General features: G+C 36.4%; 1 protein-coding gene across 7 annotated transcripts in view; it reads right to left on the bottom strand.

Moving 5' to 3' along the window:
• The window catches only part of RIC8B (RIC8 guanine nucleotide exchange factor B), a 102594-nt gene that overhangs the window by 62948 nt on the left and 16465 nt on the right, over positions 1 to 23181 (bottom strand). For all 7 annotated transcript variants that reach the window (XR_006653804.3, XR_006653805.3, XM_045186810.3 and 4 more), the window contains one exon: positions 4657 to 5265. Coding sequence is in view for 5 of the 7 variants with exons in the window: in XM_045186810.3 (XP_045042745.1) it covers positions 4657 to 5265 (609 nt within the window). In the remaining 2 variants the exon portion in view is untranslated. The remainder of the gene's footprint in view (positions 1 to 4656; positions 5266 to 23181) is intronic.

Below are 23181 nucleotides of genomic sequence, written 5' to 3'. Positions count from 1 at the left end.
AAATTTAAATGGTATCACAAACTCTCCTTCCTTCCTTTCAACTTCAGGCTATTTCTCCTATACAGATATCAAACTATATTACATTTTATTTGTCATTAGGAAACTATTCCCTGAACACCTGCTTTGTGCTAGGTATGTTACTTAGCAGAAAGGCTATGACAGTGAGGTCAGACATACCTCCAAAGATCTAGAACATAGGGCATTTGAAGCAACTATGCATGGCTGAGGTGATTCTTTTTTATTTTCAAACATATAGAAAATATAGAGAATAGTAAATAATGTAACAAATAGTCATATATCCGTCTCTGTTTGAATGTCTGATTTTCCTATTCCACTGTTAGTTCTCTGAGGACAGTAATGCTTTATCTTGCATCTTGTGTGACTAACACAGAACCTGGCACATACTAGGCATTCAATAAGTGTTGAAAAAAGTGATTCAGCAAAAAACATGGCACAGCTCGAATATTTAGTTTTATTTAATTAATATCATGTCCTTTTTATACATTTCCTTCAAAACCTCTAAAGTAATCATAGAACTACCCTCTTCTGTTACAATGTGACATTCCCAATTACCTTCTATGGACACTCAACTGTTTTATTTCACTCAGAAAGCATTCTTTGACTACTTAGAATTTGAACTGCTTGTTTGTTTGCACTTGGATTGTCTGGCTCTACCACGTCTGTTGGCTCTTGTATTTTCTCATTATATTCATTGACACCTGGGAAGTATTGCAGAAGGGAATGTGTGCTAAGGAAGGGATTTCTAGAATAACATGTTCTCCTCCATCAACAGAGATATAACAAAGGGTTAAAGCAGAAGGAAGACCTTTTTTTTTAATTTTAATTTTTCATTGTTATTCAATTACAGTTGTGTGCCTTTTCTCCCCATCCCTCCACCCCACCCTGAAGGAACACCTTTTAAATTCACTTTTCTAGAACTGACTTCAGGTCTTGCTAAAGAAATCATGTGACCTTCTTAAACACACTGCCTTTAGGAAACAGAGAGACAAAGGGTGAGAGGAAGGGAGGAAAACAAGACCGACACCACATGCGGACATAAGACCAGCTGTATTTCCTACTGAATGGAATGAAATCTCCATATTAATCTGCTGATGTCATCACCAGGCAGGCAGAAATTTAACACGGAGGCATGAACCTAAAAATTAACAAATGGCACTAACTTGCTAAACCTCAAGAAAAACCTAGTCATTAATTTTCTGTTTATGGTGAATTGTAAATGATCAGTCATACAAATAGCTATTAAAACTTAAAACCAAAACCAAACATCTGTATTTTCGGTAACAGCTGAGCTGTAAAATAGGTAATGATTTTAAAAAGAGAAATGCCCAGGGTTTGAAAAGATATAAACCTGCACTATTCTTCTGAAAGTCAATTTGGCAATGCATATCAAAAAATGAACAAAGTTCATTTTTAAAGTTTAAAGTTTTTAAACTTAAAGCTTAAAGTTTTTAAAATCCCTTTGACCCAATAATCCTAGAAATTTATCTACAAAGATTCTTAAAATATGAAAATTTACTGTATTACTATTTGAAATAGCAAATAATTGCAAATTGTTAAATGCCTACACATAGGGTATTTGTTTAAGGTTGATAAACCCTTACACCAAGGATTTATCAACCTTTAACAAATAGGAGAAGTGGCTGTCAAAATTTTTTTCCTGTTTGCAGAATTCTTTTAATCTACCAAATAAAATCTAGTTACAACCTAAATTTAAAAAGAAACAGCAACAGCAGTAGCAACAATCAAATGTGATCTTTTTAAAGTGAGGGTGGGGAACCTGGAACACTGCCCACTCATCCCCAGGGGCTGCTCCTAGGAACTTTATGGCTTCAAGGAACACATTCTGAAAATCTCTACCCTGCAAGAAATTTGTTGTGAAAAAAAAATCAAGATTATAAAATGACTCCATTTTTGTAAAAATAAAACATATACATATACTTATATGTATATGTTACAAAATGGAGAATGGTTAGAAAGATATACATCAAAATGCAACTAGTGCTTGTCTTTGAGTGGTAGGTAATTTGTATTTTCTTATTGCTTGTATTTTCAAATTGTTTGCTCTTTTCCCCATGGATCTTCTATAATTTGCATGTATTATTTTCATAGTAAGAAAAATAGTATTTTTAAGTTTTATTTTAAAGTTGGATATTCCCCCCATACAATATGTTTTCTGTATCTCTTTATTTCAGTTGGCATTTTAAAGTATTAACAATCCTTTAGGTGCTTGCTCAATTGGTGAAAGATGTCTTTCATTTGACAATCAAGTAGATAGTAAAACCCAGGTAAATGGACTCTTACTGGTAAGTTTCTCTGCACCATTATTACAGATTTTCTTTATGTTGTGGGTACCTCAGTAAAAAACACTCTATGCTGATTTCTATGTCTTTTCACATGTTGTTCAATTTCTGGGAAATGTTCATCTCCCATTCGTCAAATGGCTGAATCATTCTCAGTTTTTAGGTATCAGGAGAGACCTTCAAAGGTCTTCTGTTACTGTACTAAGTATTCTCAATCATAGCTGTTTCTTTCCTAGCACTTAACACAATTTAAATTATATATTTGTTTACTTATTTATTACCTGTTTCACCAACAAAACTGGAGTTTCAGGAAGGCTAAGTCTACCCCTATTATTGCCAACATGTTACATAACACAAAGCATTATACCTAGCAAGTATCCATAAGTATTTGTTGACTGACTGAATGATTGACTAAATAGTCACAAGAATTTGAGTTTGAAACTCAAGGAGACTCAAGTGGCTTAAAATAACCTTTCCCACACTTGCCTAAATGGGTTGGCAAAATCCTGTTTTCAATACTGTTTAAATTTCTGATAACTGTATAATGGCCCAGAGTCACATTAATGGGGTACATTTTATAATGGCTGTTTCATCTGATTTACAACTCACAAGAGGCACTAGGTCTGCTGAGAGGCCTACTTCGGGACTATTGATCCTCTCTCGTTTACCTTTCAGAGAATAAACATCCTATAACACAGAATGAGAATTTGCCACATCAGCATTTTATAAAGCTTCTTTCAGCCCCACTAATGAGAACTAATCTCAATTTACTGATATTTATTACATGTCATCCCTACGTATACTGATGTGCAGCCTTTTTTGCCATGAATCTGAGCAATGTGAGCTACCATTTGGGGCACAATTTATATAACAGGAGTTCCAACAATGGCAAACCAAGTCTCAGAAGAGTTCTTGCAATTAAATGGAAAACTTAAAAACACCAAAACAGTGTAAGAAAAATAACCATAGAAGGTACCAAAAAGGCATAGAGACATAACATTTTAAATACTTTCAAATATTTGGTTTCAAAGCATAAATGGAGCATGTGACTTTTCACATCTTTTTATTGCCAAGTCCCAGGAAAAACTGACCATACCATGGTCATCTAAAATAGCTGTTAGAACTGATCTTCAAACATTTGGTTTCAAAATATAGACCTATTTGCGCTTTACAACTCAGAAGCTTGCCTACTCCCACTATAGCAATGCACTGAGAAAATTATTTCTTTTTTAAAATTATATTTTATTGATTATGCTATTACAGTTGTCCTGATTTTTCCTCCTTTGTCCCCTCCACCCAGTGCCCCCTACTCCTTCAGTTCAGGCACTGCTGGCAAAAATGGATCTTTATTCATGGTGAGAACTACTTCAAATGGACACACTAACATGTTAACCTAAGTCTGAAAGTCAATTGTCAGAAAAGATAATTTGCTCCAGCACCAAAATGTTTCTTTTCTTTTTATTTTTTAAAGGCAGAGGCTTACTTTCACCAGTTATTTAAGGTTAAGGAGAGAGGGTAAATGTGAAATGTTAAGATTCTAGAAGCAAGGAAAAAAAGTTTACATCTGCTTCACTTAAAATTGTTGACTTACTTAAACTATGTTTCTTGTTTAACATATTGTTCTTGTGGGTACTCAAACATAAACTATCAATTCTGCCTCACTTTGGGTTGCTGGACAGTCCGAGCCACAGAAAATGATCTTAGTTTAGAAATAGGTCAAGTGGTTTAAAATAACCTTTCCCATACTCTCATGTAATTATGCTTATTTTCTAGGACTGTGTACAAGCACGGATATCTAGCTGTAGTCCTACACTTCTGATTGTTATCTAACACCATAAAGTAACACTCCAGGAGACTGGGATGACACAAGATACAGCATCTTTTACTCTTCTCAGCAGACATCAATTCTGATTGATCAATTTCAATTGGCCTGATTTCTCTTAACTTTTAAGATGTCAACCACAAAAAATGCCTATACCTTTATGAACCACATTATTTTGTTCCCCCTCAAATCTTATAATTTAAACCTTATACCTGAAAGAGGCACTCTTAAAAAAGAAAAAACACCTGATAGTACAACTCAGAAAAGGAGCTATATTTGGCATCTTATAAAAACAGTAGTTCATCTTCACCCTATTCTTCTATAAGTGTTACACAAATGGAAATAATAAGACTTATAATGGTTAAGAAATTAATCTTGAGCATATAACTGATTAATGGGGGAACTGGAAATTTTTTCCATTTCCCAACTTAGCATTTCTCCCTTGCAGGCAGCTCTAAAGGATGTCCCAGACCAATTAAATTCTATAGTAGATAATACCCTTCTTAAACTTACCTCTTTATGCACCTTCCAACTGTCTACTGTCACATTGAAGAGAGCTTTGAGGGCCTCAATGGCACAGTCTGTCTCCTGAGGTGAGAGAGGAGGTCCATTATGGTCTATGGCCGATTCATACTCATCGGTCCACTTGATGCTAAAGGCACTTTCCAAGATCTGGGTTAGCAGCGGTAGTCCCTGGAGCTCATAGCGCAATTGTGACCTGATGTCAGTGTGCAAAAGTGACAGGAGGAAGAGCAAGCGCAAGTCAAAGCACTTAATGTCACTGATAAACTTTCGGTCCTTGCACTTTCTCAGGAGGTTACAGAGCTTTGCAGCAAGGTTAAGTTCCAGGCTGAGCTGCTGTGCCATCTGACTGTTGAACACTATGTTACACAGACATTTTAATGACTCCACAATAACTGGGAACTCTGACACCTTCTCCAAAGAATCATCTGAGTCATTTAGCTTCGCTAGTCGCAGCAGTATCTGCATATTTTCCTTGGTTGTTACAGGAACTAAAACCTTTTTGTCTCTGGAGAGAATGCGGAGAACTTCCAGGCAGGACACTTGACATGTTGTTGGCATGTCCTTTACAAGAACTTTAAATATGCCTTCACAGAGTTTCTGAAAAACAAGAATGAGAAAACAAAAATCATTATTTGGCTTAAATGATTTAAAATAGAATGATGTATTTAATAGTGGTTCAAGATCTGGCTAGACAAGATTTTTATCATTTTTAAATCACAAAACATTAGGATTGACAGAGACCGTGTATTTGGTACATGTCTTTCACTTTACAGACACAGAAATTGAGGACTAGAGAGGTTTAGTTGCTTATACTGGGCCAGAGTGAATTAGTGGGGTAGTAAGAGCTAGAGTGTGAGTTTCCTAACTTCTGGTCAATCTTCTTTCTATAAAATCTCTTATTCTCTTTTAAGTTGACTAGTTTCAAATTTCTCAAATAGCTTTGTTATCAATGGATTTTTAACATCAAACTACATATAATATCAGTACTGAAGGCAATCAGTCTGAATTATAGCTGTTCCCTTCCCAGAAGTAAAGATTAATGTCTTGAGATTTGGTTCACAATTGCTCACAAGTACAGGTTTTTGTAAAGAGACTTTTAAAAGTATGCATTTCTGCTGAATTTTAGCTATGCTATTTCTGAATTTATACTTCAGAATTCTTCTGAATTTGTAGCCCATGTTTTATAAATCTTAGACCTCTTTAGCTAACATGTAATAACATTTAATCATTGGGTGTCACCCAAAGATCTTCTGCAGACAAAAATGCCAAAAATTATGCTAAGTTGGGTTTCAAAATGGTCTTACCTAGCATGTAGATACCTTTTAGCCACTTACAAAAAGGTGCACCTCTCCAGGCCAAATAACTGCAAAATAGTGTTCCTACTGGGTGGACCAATTACAAACAAACAAAGCAAGCCCTCTTCCTCTGGCAGCCCACGCCAGTGCACATGGATGGCTTGGGAAGCTCAGAGTGTGGGCAAGATCTTAGTTCTCCTTTCTCTTGGTGTATAACACAGATTACACAGACAAATGTAGCAGTCCTGGTTCCAAATTTTACTACTACTACATCAGAAATAATTCTTTTAAGATGAACCCAAAGTATACTTTCTCTTGAATTTTTTGAAAAATAGTTATTTCTATCATTGCCAAATTTAAGAACCACTGATCATTCTCTCAAAATTCAATACTCAGCTTTTTTCTCCATAAATAAATAAACCGCAGGTCTGGATCTCTCAAGCATATATGCCTTATGTATGGAGCAAGCTGGTATAACCATTCCACTGCTAACCATTTCTGTACCCGTTACATTTTATAAAAACAGCAGCAACAATTATGACTGATACAAGGTTTTTATTAACCTATCATCAGACTTTATATAATTTTTTATTATATATTTTCCATTACCATTTACCCACCCCCCATACCCTCTCCGCTCTGCAAGACTTTAACTCTTTAAAAAAAAAAAAAGCCTATCTGCGGGTCAATCATTATGATTTTGGCAGAAATCCTAGGCTGTATGCACCTTCTCAATAGATCCTAGTCATACAGCTGTGGAAATGAAGCCAAATTAAAACGTACTATGTTCTGTAAATGGAAGTAGGAAGGAAATTAACCTGACAAGCTAAAAAAACAATTTTGTAACAATATCAATTCTGTATCTGCCATAACTGATAACTAGAAGGGTCTTTCATTTAATGTTTTAATATTATTAAATCATTTTAAAAATTAGCCCTGGATGGTGTAGCTCAGTGGGTTGAGCGCAAGCTGCAAACCAAACGGTTGCCAGTTTGATTCCCAGTCAGGGCACATGCCTGGGTTGCAGGCCAGGTCCCCAGTGGGGGCGCATGAGAGGCAACCACACACTGATATTTCTCTCCCTCTATTTCTCCTTCCTTACCCCTCTCTCTAAATGTAAATAAATATTTTAAAAAATGTAATAAAATAAATGCAATTTGGGGGTAGGATAAAGTATAATGTGTCCATTATTAAAAATACGTGAAACAGGAAAAATTTTCTCCAATTTCAAATCTTTGACATTCAAGACACACCACCTTAACAAAATTGTACATACTTCTTATGCATTACAGTCCTGGAGGTGGACTCCTACAACCTTTGTTCCACATAATTTTACTCAAAAGAGAAACCAGCCACATTTACAGTTAAGAAATATGGAATCAAGTATTATAAAATACTATATATGTGAATTTGGAGTTCTATATACCTTCCTTTCTAAACCAAAATCAACAATGAAAAAATCTATAGGCAGCATGGCTCCTTTCATCCTCTGCCTTCAGACTCAAGAAAGAAAAAGAGCAAAGCATGAATATAAATTGGAATAGCCCAAGTTATAAAAAAAAATGGATTGTAAAACTCTGGGACATAAGACGGCTACATGAAAGCAATTAGAGGTGCCTACAAAATTTAGAGTTAAAAACTGCCTCATCTAAGGGCTTCTAGGAGATCAACTAGCCACCAAAGACAAGAATTCTAGTTTTAAAAGTTTTCAATCAATCTAGTTTTAAAGCAGTTTTCTTAAACATGTCATTTCTCATTACAGACTCATGTCACATAGTGACTGTTAGGTAGCTTTTGGCTATAGTGTTTCTTGAAAAGTAATACTACTTCTTAGACAATGACACCCCCACCCTTTTTTGTATTACAACTTTTTTAAAAAATCAAAGACATACTCAAAATACAAAAATGAGGTGATATTTAGTAGACATTGCTTTACTCAATACAGTAATTCCTATTCAGAGAATATTATAAAGAACAAATTAATAAATTGTGTATCACATTTGGAGGAATCAGAAAAGTTTGCTTTGCATATACACCAAGCAAGAAGACTGAAGAAGTAGTATTTTTTACAATTTCTCCATCTGTTGAGTGTGCATACTACTTGTTTCAAAGTTTTCCTGTATTTTGCCCTAATGGTATTTTTCTGTGATATGAGTATTTTTTTCATTGATTTTACTCTCCTTAAAACATGCCCTGCTCTCTTCACTTTCTAAAGCTCACTGTTGCCGACAGAATTTGGATAAAATGAACCCTGTGCCCTCTTTCCTACTGATGTCTGCCTTCCCTTTTCCAAGTGCTCCAAACTGACTTCCAGTACCCTAACCATATGTGGGGAGCCATTTCCCCCTGTTCTTCAGCATGGCACGCTACCATGTCAGCCAGTCAGAACCCCACTCTTTTTCTAAGGCTCAGTTCGAGATCTGATGGGTCTATAAGCCGCCCCAGCCCCTCCCTCCTTTGCTTTTTTTCTGTTTGTGCCTGCAACAGCACTTTGTTTTTGCCTTTTTATGGAATGAGCTGTTGGGGCACCACACTCCTTCTCCAGACTCCTCCTTGAGACCAGAGGCTCTGTTTCTTCTGTATCCCAGTAGCTGGTCCAGGTGTGCTGCAACTATTTTTAAGTGCAAGAAAACTATGAACTCCCAAAGTTCCCTGCCTTACAGTCTACCTACAACCTGACCCTCCAGCACTTTCCAAAGAGTAACTCCTTTGTATGCCTCCTTCACCAGTCACCAATAGAAAGTCTTCTCTTCCTTTGTAAGCAAGTACAATACACTATTATTACATTTTAGGTAAAATTATTTTTATTTACTTTCAAAGTATCATTTCTACAAATCTGTTTTCATTGTTCAACTGATACGTTTTTTAATCTACAAATTATCTCAGATAATCATGAAACACATACTTTTTTCCATTAAAATTAATAAAAATATTTCCTGATATTAATAACTTTTCACTTAGAGTTCAAGTTTTCAGGAATAAACTAAAGTCATAAAGCAAAGGTTAGGTATGCTTACAAATTACTAAAAATCAAAGCACCTGAGAAAAGGCCTTTTAAAGACACTTGTTGGCTTAGTAAGCCATGGTTATTTCCACAAAGTTAGAGTGCAAAACCCAGCAGCCTAAACTCAAGAGTAAGATTCCAAATTGTTCCCCAATGTCAATATCAGGTATTGCCAAAAAGGTTTAGTAGTTTAATCCTGAACTAAAATATTAGAATACACTAGAGCAGTGGTTCTCAAACTTCAGCATGCATCAAAATCACCTAAAGGGATTGTTAAAACCCAGACTGTTGCACCTCTCCCCGAGTTTCTGATTCAGTAAGCCTGGAATTAGGCTGCAGAACTGGAACTTTTAACAAGCTCCCAGTTGATGCTGGGGCTGCTGGTTTAGGAGCCCCACTCTGAGAACCACTGAACTATGGTTAACAATGGAATGATGGAACTTGGATGTTAGGGGATAGTGGTAAACTGGGAGTAACTGACTGGATAAGCATAAGAAAGTGGGCAGAGTGGAAAGCAATTAGCACAAATACTTTAACTTCTCCTTGACTGTCCCATGCTGAAGATGATGTATTTGGGTGGCAGGAATAGGAATGAGATGTCATAATTGTCTGGTCATATTACCTTTCTTAAATGTTAATTATTACCAGAAATGTTAAGCATATTTCTTGTTTAAGGTCAGGAATCATGGGCTTGAAACTTGTTCAATTTACCATGGACTCTAGAACCAGAACAGTGTTGTAATTAAGAGCAGGGGTTCTGGATTTAAATTGCTTGTGTTCAAACATTGCCTCTTCTACCATCTTCTAACAGTGTGAAGTTGGCAAGTTACTTACCCCTCTGGGTCTTATTTACTGTAGGAGTTAAATAACATCACCCATGTATAGTACTTGGAATAGTGCCATGCATGTGGTAAGTGTTCATTCAGCACAGGTTATCTTTTACATGTTACTGTAAGATAAAATCTCAATGTCCTCATCTTAGCATTTAGGATCCTCTAACCTGCTTTTCAAGTCTTCTCTTTCATAGTATTCCCCTACTGAACCCTTCTCTTTAGCTATGTTCCTTTCCAAGTTTTCTCACATTGAGCTTCTTTGCTTTCTAACTGCCTCCCCTTCTACATGCATCAGTCCTTCTCCCTCTTGGACGATTTAAGTTTTAACCATTCCCCAAAGCTAAGATTAAAATTCACTTTTGATATAAAGTTTTCCCTCATCACTTACATCCCCAACATTTTTTCTTTCCCAGGAAAACTCAAACTACAATTTGTAGCAATCATTTGGTATTCAGCACATTCTTCCTGTTAGTTTTCTTTTTATGAGTTTGCCTCAACTACCAAAATCTTGCCGCAAGTGGAAAGGAAAAGGACATTTTTTTAAGTGAGAAAAGAAAAGGTACTGCAATGGATTTTGAATAAGGAAGACCAGGGTTTAATCCCTGCTCTATCACTGTGTGATTAAAACATGTTAACTTCTTTGACCCTCACTTTCTCATTTGTAAAATGGGAATGACAATGCTTACATCTTACAGGGCTGTTGTGAAATAGACTCTGGGACATAATAAGCACTGTTTTAATGGTGACTATTATAATGTTTTATTTCTTTGTAATCTGTAGCCCTAAGCAAAGCAACTAGCATTAAGAAATTCCCCAAATCAACAGCTGTAGTAGAGGTCTATTAATGTTGTCTTGACATTTTTCCTTTCTAAGAAAGAGACCTAGTAAAGGCTATTTTTGTGGCCCTGGCTGGGTAGTTCAGGTGGTTAGAGCGTTGCCCCAATACGTCAAGGTTGCGGGTTCGATCCCCAGTCAGGGCACACACGAGAAGCAACCAGTGAACGCATGAGTAAGGGGAACACAAATCGATGTTTCAGTCTCTCTCTAAAAAGAAAAAAAAGGCTATTTTTGTGACTGTATTATAGGATGGTTTGCCTCATTGGGTAAAAAAGTCTTTTCACATGAGTAGCAGAAATTGTGTGTCTTCATATAAAGTTCTTTTTTTCTGAAGAGTTTAAATTACTTAAATATATATGTTCTTTAAAATGTAAAGTGAATCAAACCACTAAAGAAAATAGAAAAATATTCATAATTATACTAGCTAGTATATTTTATATGCCATGGATAGACGAGTTTACCCTTAGTCAATTTGATAATCAGTAGCTATATTATTTTAACATACAGAGTTGCAATCATCATGTGTATATAATTTTGTTCTATGACTTTCAAATTTAACTTTAACTATAAGCATTTCCCCACATTGCTATGGAGTCCTTATAAACATAAATTTAAATGAATGTAGTATTAAATTACTCCTGTTCTCAGTAAGTCTCTAGCGTGAAATACAGCAGAGTCCAGAAAGTTTAAGCAAAGGAGAGTAACAACCCAATTAAAATTTTGATAAATCACACTGGCTACTGTGTGCAAACGAACTGGAGGGGAATAAAAGCAGCTACAACCAGAGCAGAAGCAGTGGAGAGGGAAAGAGATTGATGGATGTGACATGCAGTTTTGGGGAAAAATTGAAAATACTTGCTATTTGTTAGGGAGAGGGAGGTTTCTGGCTTAAGCAGTGTACTGCCATTTATTGAGAAGGGATGACGACAGGAGGAAGAACAGGCTTGGGGGGAAATTTTGCATGAAAACATTAAGTTTGTGATGCCTAGGGAGATGTCAAATATGAAGTTCAATATATGTGGCTGGAGCCCAAAGTAGCCATCAGTAAGCGCTATGCCTGATGATTTATATGGGTATAGATATTTGGAGCTATGAGGATGGATGAGACCACCTAGAGAAAAATATACAGAAAAAAAGGACTAAGACAGAGCTCTGAAAAATGCCAACATTTAAGAGGCTGGAGGAGGAGAAGAAACTGATAAAGAAGATTAAAAGATATCAACTAGAAAGGCAAGAAGAAATCTAGGAGTGTGATGTTTTGGAAGACAAGACAGAAATGTATTTTATAAAGGGACTAGTCAGCTGTTTCAAAAGATCAAGCAGCATAAGGATCTGGAAATGCTAGATCATCAATGGCCTTAATAAAAGCAGTTTCCTGAGAGTATTTATTTGGGAGGTGACAAAGTGAAAAGAAAAGCACATACTTCTCAAGACATGTGGCTGTAACAGAAACAGAGAAATAGGATAGTAACAAGAGGGAATTAAGACCAAGAGAGGTTTTCCTTTTCGTTATTTTTTTCCCCATTTTGGATGCCGTTTATTTCTTCTTCTTGTCTGACTGCTGTGGCTATTGCTGATTCCAGTACTACGTTAAATAAGAGAGGTGAAAGCAGAATCCCTGTCTTGTTCCCGATCTTAAGGGTAATGCTTGTAGTTTGTGCCTGTTGAGTATGATGCTGGCAGTGGGTTTATCATACATGGCCTTTATTGTGTTTAGGTATGTTCCCTTTATTCCCACTTTGCTGAGAGTTTTTTATCATAAATGGCTGCTGGATTTTACCAAAAGCTTTTCTGCATCTATTGATATAATCATGTGGTTTTTTATCCTTCATTTTGTTTATGTGGTGATCACATTTATTGATTTGAGAATGTTGCACCATCCTTGCACTCCCAGAATAAACCCCACTTGATCATGGTGTATGGTCTTTTTGATGTATTGCTGTACTGGGTTTGCTAATGTTTTGTTGAGAATTCTAGCATCTATGTTCATCAGCAATATTGGCCTATAATTTTCTTTCGTTGTAGTGTTTTTATCTACTTTTGGAATTAGGGTAATGCTGGCCTCGTAAAATGAGTCTGGGAGCCTTCTCTCCTCTTGAATTTTAGGAAACAGTTTGAGAGGGAGAGGTGTTCTCAGAATGTTTGGACAAACTCCCCTGTGAAGCCATCTTGTCCGGGGCTTTTGTTTGTTGGGAGAGTTTTGATTACTGCTTCAGTTTCACTAGGTGTAATCTGTCTGTTCAGATTCTCTGATTCCTCCTGATTTATTTTTGGAAGAGTGTATGTTTCTAGGAATTTATCCACTTTTGTCCAGGTTGTCCAGTTTGTTGGCATATTTTCTTTTACTTTTAGAGAGGAGATATACTAGTCCATGGAAGACAATGAAGAGTTTGGATTTAATCCAGAGGGAAGTGGGGAAACTTACTGCAAAGTGTTAAGTAGGGGAATGACATTAGATCTGTGCTTTGGAAATATCACTGACAGTAATACAGAGAATGGATGAGAAAGGGGACAGAGCGGAAATAGTGACGAAGGTGAGAAATGATTGAGGTCTAAAATAAGGCAGAGAAGTGGAAAGCTTAGAGAATTTTAAGAAAGTGGAATTGACTGAATGATAAGTGGAATGACTTATTGGATATCTAGGGTAGAGAAGAAAGAGGAGGCAAAGAGCCTCTCAAGTTTCTAACTTGGACAACTTGGTTGATGGTATTATCATTCATTCAAGAGAGGGGACTCACTTCCTAAAATTGGCAGCAAAAAGAAAATGTTATTCTCTGGCAGACATTTCTCTTTAACTGTCCCACAGTGGACAGCTCAAATAAAGTGCATCCAAACTCATTACCTAGGAAGGGGTCAGACTCACCCATAATTCATGTCTCTAAAACTCATACTCAACTACTTATGTTACAATATCCTTGATCCAGCAGGCCAAAACACCTACTCTCTATTATCTGTGTGAACCTGTACGCTTTTCTCATGTTATTTCCTGTTTTTAGAATGTCTTCTCAAATCTTAACTTTCCCAAATCATCTCTATCTTTAAAGCAAATGTTATCTTCTTTGCCATCTCCTAGCAGGAAGTAACCTATGCCACCTCTAAATCCAGAGTACTTAATCTTACCACTTTTATAGCACTCAATACCTCTGACCTGAAATTATATTTATGGAGACTTCTTATCTCTCTTATCAGCTTTCGCAGGGGCAGGATTTGTCTGATATATTTCTTTTTCGGCCACAGGTACAAAGATGCTGTCAAATATGCTGAATATATACACATACACATACACATACCAAGTGTGGCATCTTTGAAGCCCTGTGTGCTAGAGAGTATTATTAAAGACCTATTCACTAGGTCTTTAAAGCTCTGGGTTTAATTCCCAGGTCCTATTTATTTAGTTGTATGACTTTGACCAAATCGGTGAAATTCTTTAATTTCTTAAACCTATAAAATGGGTATGACAGTACCTACTTCACAGTGTTGTCTGGGGGAATTTAATTAAATGAGATAGTGTATATGTGTTGCTCTAGAAGGACATAAATAATGAGTGTTATTTAACATTATAACTACAGTACATGTGCCACATATAGTGTTATCATACAATTTAGTAAGAGGCTCCATGGCATAACAGAGTATATGAGTTGCAGCCCGAGAGACTTCACTTTGCTATTTTTTACCTGTGAGATCTTGGCAAGTTACTCTGGTTTTTCTCAGCTTTAGTTTCATTACACATAAAATGGGGATAACACCCTCTGTACTTCAGTGGTGTTTTATTAAATGAGATGATGGTACACAGTAATAGCTAAAATTATACATTTCCAAGAACAAAACCTGTAATTAAAGATCTCAGCCAGTAGGAGTATCTTGAAGAAGGCTTGTTTTTCTGATTGAAATAATAAGCCTGCATGTAGATTTGACATCTAGTGTTCTCTCCACCATCAGTGCTTATCACAACAATTTAATGAGCTGAGGTTTTCAAGTATTTACCACTGGTAAGATTCAGGTGATGATTAACAGATTAATTTAGACTAAAAATGGGCTATTAACTGAATAATCAAGTCAAGTGAAAGAAAGTTAACATTGCAAAAGACAAAGACTAATGGCTGTTTTATTTATAAGAAATAGGAAAATGCAGTAATTTACAGTTCACGCTGGAAAGAGGGGCAGGGTATACATACAGCACAGGCACCGAGTTCAACTTGGCAGTAACCCTACGATAACTACATGCCAGAAAAGAGCTTAAGGGCCAAGCAAAATGAGTGCAGTTTCCAGGATCAGAATGTTAAGAGCTAGATGGGGCTATAATGACTACTTAATATTAATGAGCACTAGCAGTGCAAGAGGTTCTATTAAAAATGGATACTGTGGAAGAATAAGTATGGGAAACTTCTAAGGCTTATTAAAATATTAAGATTCCTAGATGTGAGGAAAAAAGTTTAATGCTTTAAACTGCTATTTCCTTTATTTGACCACAGAATCCTTAAAAAAAACAAAAAACCTAATAACATACTCAGGACTAGGGAATATTTCTTTTATTTTACAAATAAGAAAACTGACTCCCCAGAGGCTAAATGATTTTCTTAAGGTAGCACACAAAGCTACAATGGGAAAGGGTACTCAGATTCTTATTCAACTCAGTCCTACTCTCTTTTTATTTACTGGTATCTGGTGGTATACAAGAAGCAAAGCGAAAATCGGTGTTCCAACATTAAAAGCAATTCTGGGTTAAGCTAGGCTTGTGAAAGGAATTACTGAAAACTGATTTTTTTTCTCCTTAAATAAACAGACTAAGTCATTAAACATGGCTCTACTTATTTTTTTAATGTTTCTGTTCTTCCACTATAGTGGTAGTGAAATACTTATTAGAGTCGACCACTTTTTCTTCAGTAAGAATGGACCTTCCCTCTCCTATTTTGCCCATTATGTCTAAAATTTTAGCCATATGCTTGATTTGTGCTCTCCCTCCATCAACCCATACTACTATAGTGATGGGATAGGACCCCGATCTTAAAATAGACTGTGCATATTCAACTGAGAGATGTGGCACAGAGCCAGGGATACTGAAAGTCACAGGACAATTTGGGTGCATCCACTTTAACCACTATTTTACTAAAAGATTTATTGGGGATAGAAGTGGGGAAGAATTTCTACATGAAAATAAACAAATGTTTTACAAATCACAACACCAAAAGTCACATAAATTTTTAAAGATAAAAAATCAAGTATCTAAGGAATTTTGTAGTTAAAGCAGGATTCCTTGGATGATGCCTCCCTGAACTCTCAAGGTTATGCCTACACTGTCCTCTGATGGAAGTCACTGGATATATATTCCACAGGGATCTAATTTTAGTTCTTAATTGAAGCTGAAGGGCAGCCACCTAAATCTGATAGTTCTAAACTTTTGCCCTCTGTGTACAGCACATGTGAGTGTGAGTGTGTGTGCGCACCCACAAAACAAAGACAGAGAAAGGTATTAAATTCTAAAATAAGAATATAATTAACAATGGGAACAATGTTGTTGGTCCCACAAGAAATATTTTAAAAATCATATTTTACAAAAATATTACATAGTTAATGACTTACTGCCAGAATTCTGAAATGTACTTTTAATAAAATAGTTAGAGAGAGATAAATTCTAGAGGTCAAAGTTGGAATTTCTTTATAACAAGCTGAAGATGAAATTTTCTAAATGAATACTCATGCAGCTGGGTCCAGTTATATTTAGCTTAACATTACATCCTACCCTTCAGGGTTTTTCCTACTTGCAGTATGAGAGGCAATGGTGATTCTCACTTTTTATTTAATGACTACTGCCCTTGTGAAAGAAGCTTTAGGTCACTTCCTAAATGTCATCTCTAGCTTCCTTTCTAGCATATGTACATCTTTCAGTAATACAGTGCTCCTAGCTATGATCTTTATGATGGTGATCTTGCTACGGAAACTGAAAAGCCAGTTCAAAATAACAACAATTATGTAAGTTTTGCTCAAGTTTCTTTGCTAATTAGTAATCCTGATAAAGACATGTTGCATCATCAAGACTTCACTAATAGATGGAAAAGATAGCTTAGGTGTAAATGAAAGCTGACAAAACCAACCATTTGCCCTTCCTTTCTTAACTGAGGCAGAAATGAGCATGTTAAAGCTTTTTACTTCTTTTCAAATACTGTACCAGCCAACTCTGCTTCTCTTATTACTTAAGTAGGAGTTTTTATTTTTCAGAAAGCCCTTTCCCCCACTACCTATGCAAAATATCTTTTAGTATTTTAAGATAATATCCAGGCAAATACAGAAGCACCATCACTTGTTGCATATTAGAATTTACTAAGTAATAAAAAACATTATCTCATTTAATCTTCAGTGAATTCTTAGCACAAGCTATAGTTTGATATTGTAGTATATTAACAAGGCTGGAAGACGGATGCTGTCACAACACATGCCTTCCATCTTGGTGGCTGATACAGACCTGGTCCCATTGATTTTACAGCCCTTTGCCTTTTTCAGTGTATCAGAGAGTTTCTATATACAGTCTCCTTGAAATTTCCTTACTTTGTCTCCAATGCCATCTGCCCCCCAACACTGAACTGTTCATCTGAACACATTATTCTCTCTCTGAATCCCTTGTTCTCAGCTCTAGTAGTCTAGGCCTGTATAACTGATTTGAAGCTGATGTTATAGACTGAGTATCCGTGTCCCCGCTAAACTCATATTTTGAAGGCCTAACCCCTAATGTGATCGTATTTGGAGATGGGGCTTTTGGAAGGTAATTAGGGTTAGATGAGGTCATAAAGATGGGGCCCTAGTCCAATGGGATTAGTGCCTTTCTAGGAAGAGACATCAGAAAGCTAGCTCGCCCCCACTCTCCCTCTCCTCTCTCCGCATACAGAGGTCATGTGAGCACACAGAGGGATGACAGCCTCCTACAAGCTGAGAGAAGAAGCTTCAGCATGAACCTTGCCAAAACCTTGATTTTGGACTTCCCAGACTCCAATACTGTGAAAAACAAATTTCGTTGTTTAAGCCACCCGGTCTATAATATTTTGTTATGGTAGCCTGAGCAGACTAAGATAGCCAGGAACAGAAACAAGAGGGAAGGTAAGTTGTCTCAATGAGACAGTTCTAAGATTTTAGAGGTTTTCAAAGGCATAATAACACACTAGTGGTATAGCAGAAAAAGCAAAGAAATAGATTATTTGAGTTCTTTCTAGTCCCTAGTTCTACTATTTTCTGAACTTGGATCTGGACTGATCTGCTTAATCTGTCTGAAACTAAATTTTCTTATGGTAAGATAAAAAAATGTATCTATTTCACAGGGTTACTGTAATTACTTAATATACTTGCAGATTGCATCTGAGAAAACATATTGCAGGGTATAAGGCATCTTCTATGTTACTTATTGGGAAACAGTACAACTGAATTTTAAAAAGTAGCTGGGTTCAAACATTAGCTTTGCACCTTATGGCTATATGATCTTGAGCAATTTCTTGAAAACACTTGTGCCTCAGTTCCTCATCTCTAAAAATAGGGCTAACAGCTGGAGCTTATAAATATTAAATGAGATGACATATTAAAAACTCTCTAGCATAGTGCTTGGCATAGAAGAGAGGCTAATGCAGATTATATCATAAAGATGACCAGATGGACAAACAGATAAAGAAACATTAACAGGCATACTCTACACAGGATCAATATCGCAAGGAAGTTTCTATCTGCATTTGCCTTTTAAAGGCAAAGCCACTTGAGAAAGGAAAGCATTGATGTTATAAATATAACACTGAACTTTTATATTAATTTTATGGATTCTATAGTGTCCATTGCTAAGCACTGTGTGCACAGCCCCAATATCAGGGCTATGTACAAAACTCAAAATGCTCCCAATTTAAAATTCAAGTACATGCAAATTATTCAAGAGAAATAAATTCTAACCAAGTGACAAGAAGTCTATTTTGGGTTAAAAACACATGACTCTTATTATTTATGATATTAGAGAGATTGAACATATGTTAATGAATGAGAAATGTAAATGCATAGCAATTTAAACTGTTATTAAAAGATTGAAGGAATATAGTATCGAAAATTTAGCCAGAGAAAGCTTCTTTATAAATGTGAGTGTTGGGCAGTAAGTGGGGGGAAAAATGAGAGAAGGAATGGCAGAAGGAAGTAAGAAGACAAATGGTGGGAAAAGGCAGAGGCAGAGAGGGATATGGGCAAAGTAGGATGATCAACCAAAGCAGATTCAGAGTTCATATAAGGAGCTTTCTAGCGATTAAAGCTATCCAACCACAGCAGAGCTGGCTGCTCTGAGCTCCCATTACTGAAAGTCTTCAGAGTGTGAGATACCTTAGAAAGAAGCTCTGTGCCGGAAGATACTCCAGGTCTCTTACTACACTGTGAGTTCCCCAAGGAAGAACCCTTCGAGGAGGATCACTGATGCAGAAAAGGAGACAGAGGATCTGACCTGAATCCCACCTCTTCCACTCACTAATTGTGATCCTGGGCAATCAGCCTCTTAGTTTTTCATTTATAAATGGGGAAGTTTGGAACAATGGAATGTCTGGTCAGTGAAGAACTCTCTCAGGTCCCTAAGAGTTTTTAATTAGTCAAAGTTGTACAAGTCCTCCACTTTCCTTAGTACATGATCGAACTTGGTAAGGAAGAAACGAACTGCTGAGAAAAAGGAACCTTACATTTTTGGCCAAAATCTAAATCTGAGGAATCTAAAAAGAAAAAGTCTTCAGCATGTCTAATTCCTCTATGTCAAGTACTCCTACACAGTTTATGGGGATAGCCAACATGAGATACCCTCACTAGTCATCCTACCCAGTCACTTACACTGCAAAGCATGCTTTTCTGTTTCCTGTCAACACTCATAATTAGTTCAATGTCAAAGCTCTGTTTATGCTCCACATCAAGTCTCAAATTTTGGATGCCTAAAATCAGAAAATGAATAGAACTGATCCATATGCTATACAACAGGTCAATTCAATTATTAATGAATGGCAGTATGGTGCAGCACACTGGATGCAGAGCCAGACTGTAGGCTTGAACCATGGCCTCCCACTGCACTAGTTTAGGCAAATACAGAAGCTCCTTGAATAATGTCATTTTATTAGAACATTGATGAGATTCTGTAGGAACTTAAGTATTGTTTATTAACAATTAACCTATGGTAAAACTGATTTTGTTATACATCATTTTACTTAAGGTCACAGAATCTATTGGTGACGTTAAGTAGGACTTACTGTAATGTGTGTGCCTTAGTTTTCCTCATCTGTAAAATAACATTATCTACTTTATAGCCTTGTTGTGAGATTAAATGTGTTACTATTCATGCAGTGCTTGGAATGATGATGGGCATGCAGTGTATGTTACTTATTAGTATTTAATAACAACTTTATTAACATAATTCACACATCACAAAGTTCATGTTAAAGTATACAAATTATTGGGTTTTAGTACATATATTTATACTGGTGCATCTAATTTTAGAACATTCTCATCACCCCCAAAAAGAAATCCAATATCCATTAGCAGTAACTCCTCAATGCCCCTCTCCCAAAAGCCCCCAGGCAACCACTAATCTACTTTCAGTCACTACAGATCTGCCTATTTTAGACATTTCGTATGAATGAAATCATATATTATGTGGCCTTTTGTCTGGCCTCTTTCACTTAGCATGTTTTCAAGGCTATACATGCTGTAGCACTTATCAGTTATTTTTTCATGGCTGAAAAATATTCCACTGTATGGGTATGACAAGTTTTGTCAAGCTGGTTATTTGCACTGTTTCCACCTTTTAGTTATTATCAATAATGCTGCTGTGTAGTATATTCACTTATATGTTGTGTAGATATATAACTTCACTTCTTTGGGGTAGATACGTAAAAGTGCAACTGCTGAGTCATATGGTAATTCTACTGAACCTTTTGAGAAACTGCCAGACTTTTTCAGACTGGCTGCACCCTTTCACATTCCCACCAATATGACAATTCTAATTTCTCCACATCTTTGCCAACACGTACTTCCTGACTTTTTGATTCTAGCCATACCAGAAGTGCAAAATGGTAAATCATGGTGGTTTTGATTTATATTTCCCTGATAATGAATGATGTTGAGTTCTTTTCATGTTGACTGGCCATTTGTGTATCTCCTTTGGAAAAATGTCTATTCAGATCCTTTGCCCATTTTTAAAATGGGTTGTCTTTTTATTAAGTTCTTTCTATATTTTAGATACAAGTCTCTTATCAGATAATGTGATCTGCCCATTCTGTGGACTATCATTTCACATTCTTGACAGGAGCCTTTGAAGTACAAAAACCAACTTTGATGAAGTACAATTTATCTATTTTTCTCTTGTTGTCACATCTGAGAATCCATTGCCAAATCTCTGAAGATTTGTCCCTGTTTTCTTCTATGGGTTTTATGGCTTTAGCTCTACATTTGGGTCTAACCCATTTTTAATTAATTTTTTAATATAATGTGAGGTAAATGTTCAACTACATTCTTTTATTTTTAATATTTTATTTTTTTTTTCTTAGAGAGAGGGGAAGAGAGGGAGAAAAAGAGGGACAGAAACATCTATGTGTGACAGAAACATCAATCAGTTACCTCTCGCACATACCCAACTGGGAATCTGGCCTGAAACTCAGGCATGTGCCCTAACTGGGAATTGAACCAGCGACCTTTCAGTTTGCAGGATGATGCCCAACCCACTGAGCCACACCAGTCAGGGCTCAACTACATTCTTTTATATGTGTCTATATAGTTGTCATTACACCATTCGTTCAAAGATAATTCTTTTCCCATTGAATGATCATGTCACCCTTGTCGAAAATTAGTTGACCATAGACATGTGAGTTCATTTTTGGACTCTCAAACCTATTCCTTTGATGTGTGTGTGTGTATTTATATATACATAATTTATATTTATACATATCTATCCTCATGATACTACCACACTGTCTTGATTATTGTTGCTTTATACTAAGTTTTGAAATTGGAATTCTGAGTCTTTCAGGTTTGTTCTTTTCAAGACTATTTTAGCTGTTCTGAATTCCATGCAGTTCTATAAGAATCTCAGAACTGGCTTGTCAGTTTCTACAAAGAAGCTATCCAGGATTCTAAAAGGTATTGTACTGAATCGGCAGATCAACGTGGGAAGTACAGTCATCTTAGCCACAGTAAGTCTTCCAATCCATGAACATGGGATGTTTTTCCATTTATTTAGATCTTCTTTAATTTCTTTCAACAAAGTTTTATAGTTCCCTACAAAACCAAGTTATTTCCTTACTTGTTGCTCTAGGGATTACTTAGCGTGTACATCTTATCAGAATCAGCTCCAGATTTATATTAACTTAATTTAATATAACATTACTTTTACATGATGCTATTCCTTTCCTTTCTTTCTGTGACATTAATGTTACACACACACACACACACACACACGTGTGTGCAGTCGGTCCGGAAAAAAGCCAGCCATTATTAATCTAACGAGAACATTTTGTGTGACATCAATGTACCCTGTTAGCCAAGGAGCATGGACTGGAATGCACGTGTGAACAATGACAACCTCACTGTACTAGTCAGTGGGGGTGGTAGACACCACTGAGTAAACATGTGTACTGTGTGGCTGTGCATTCAAAATGAGTGGTAGAGCAACAAATCTGCCTCAAATTTTGTGTTAAGCTTGAGCATTCCTCCAAAGAAACTATTCAGATGATCAAGAAGGGCACAGCTATGGTGACTGGCAGCTTCATTACCACAACGCACTGGCTCATGTATCATATCTAGTGCAGAGTTTTTTGGCAAAACATCAAATCACCCAGGTGACCTGGTTCCCCCTACAGTCCAGATTTGGTGTCCTGTGCCTTCTGGCTTTTCCCAAAACTAAAATCACCTTTGAAAGGAAAGAGATTTCAGACTATCAGTGAGATTCAGGAAAATATGATGGGGCATCTGATAGTGACTGGGAGAACTGTGTGAGGTCCCAAGGTGCCTATTTTGAAGGGGCCGGAGGCGTCATTGTCCTATGTACAGTGTTTCTTATAGCTTGTATCTTCTTCAATAAATGTCTCTTTTCCATATTACATGGCTGGGTATCTTCTGGACAGACCTCATATCTATAAATGTTTCTAATCCAACAATACATTATAATTATTACTTCATATAATTTTGTCTTTTAAAGGCACTGGAGAAAGGAGAACAAGGATATATACTCATAGCTTTTTATTATCATTACTTATAACTTTTTTATTTATCATTTCTGGTTATCTTGATGTGCTCTTGAGGATTCAAGTTACTATCTAGAGTCACTTTCTTCATGCAATACAGGTTTGGTCTCAGCCACCTTTGTACTGTTTTTGGCAAATACAGGACATCTGTATATGTTACTGGCTCGACAAATTACATACATAGTTTTATACAAATGCTTTGAAAAATCAGTTAAGAGAAAAAAGAGAAGAAATATGCACTTATATTGGCTTTTACAATTACATAATTACCTCTACCAGGGTGCTCTCTGGGTGGGTTCAAATTGCTGTTTGGAGTAACT

The sequence above is a fragment of the Desmodus rotundus genome, chromosome 3, assembly GCF_022682495.2.
Source record: "Desmodus rotundus isolate HL8 chromosome 3, HLdesRot8A.1, whole genome shotgun sequence".
Taxonomy (NCBI): domain Eukaryota; kingdom Metazoa; phylum Chordata; class Mammalia; order Chiroptera; family Phyllostomidae; genus Desmodus; species Desmodus rotundus.
This window is presented reverse-complemented; position numbering and strand designations above follow the sequence as displayed.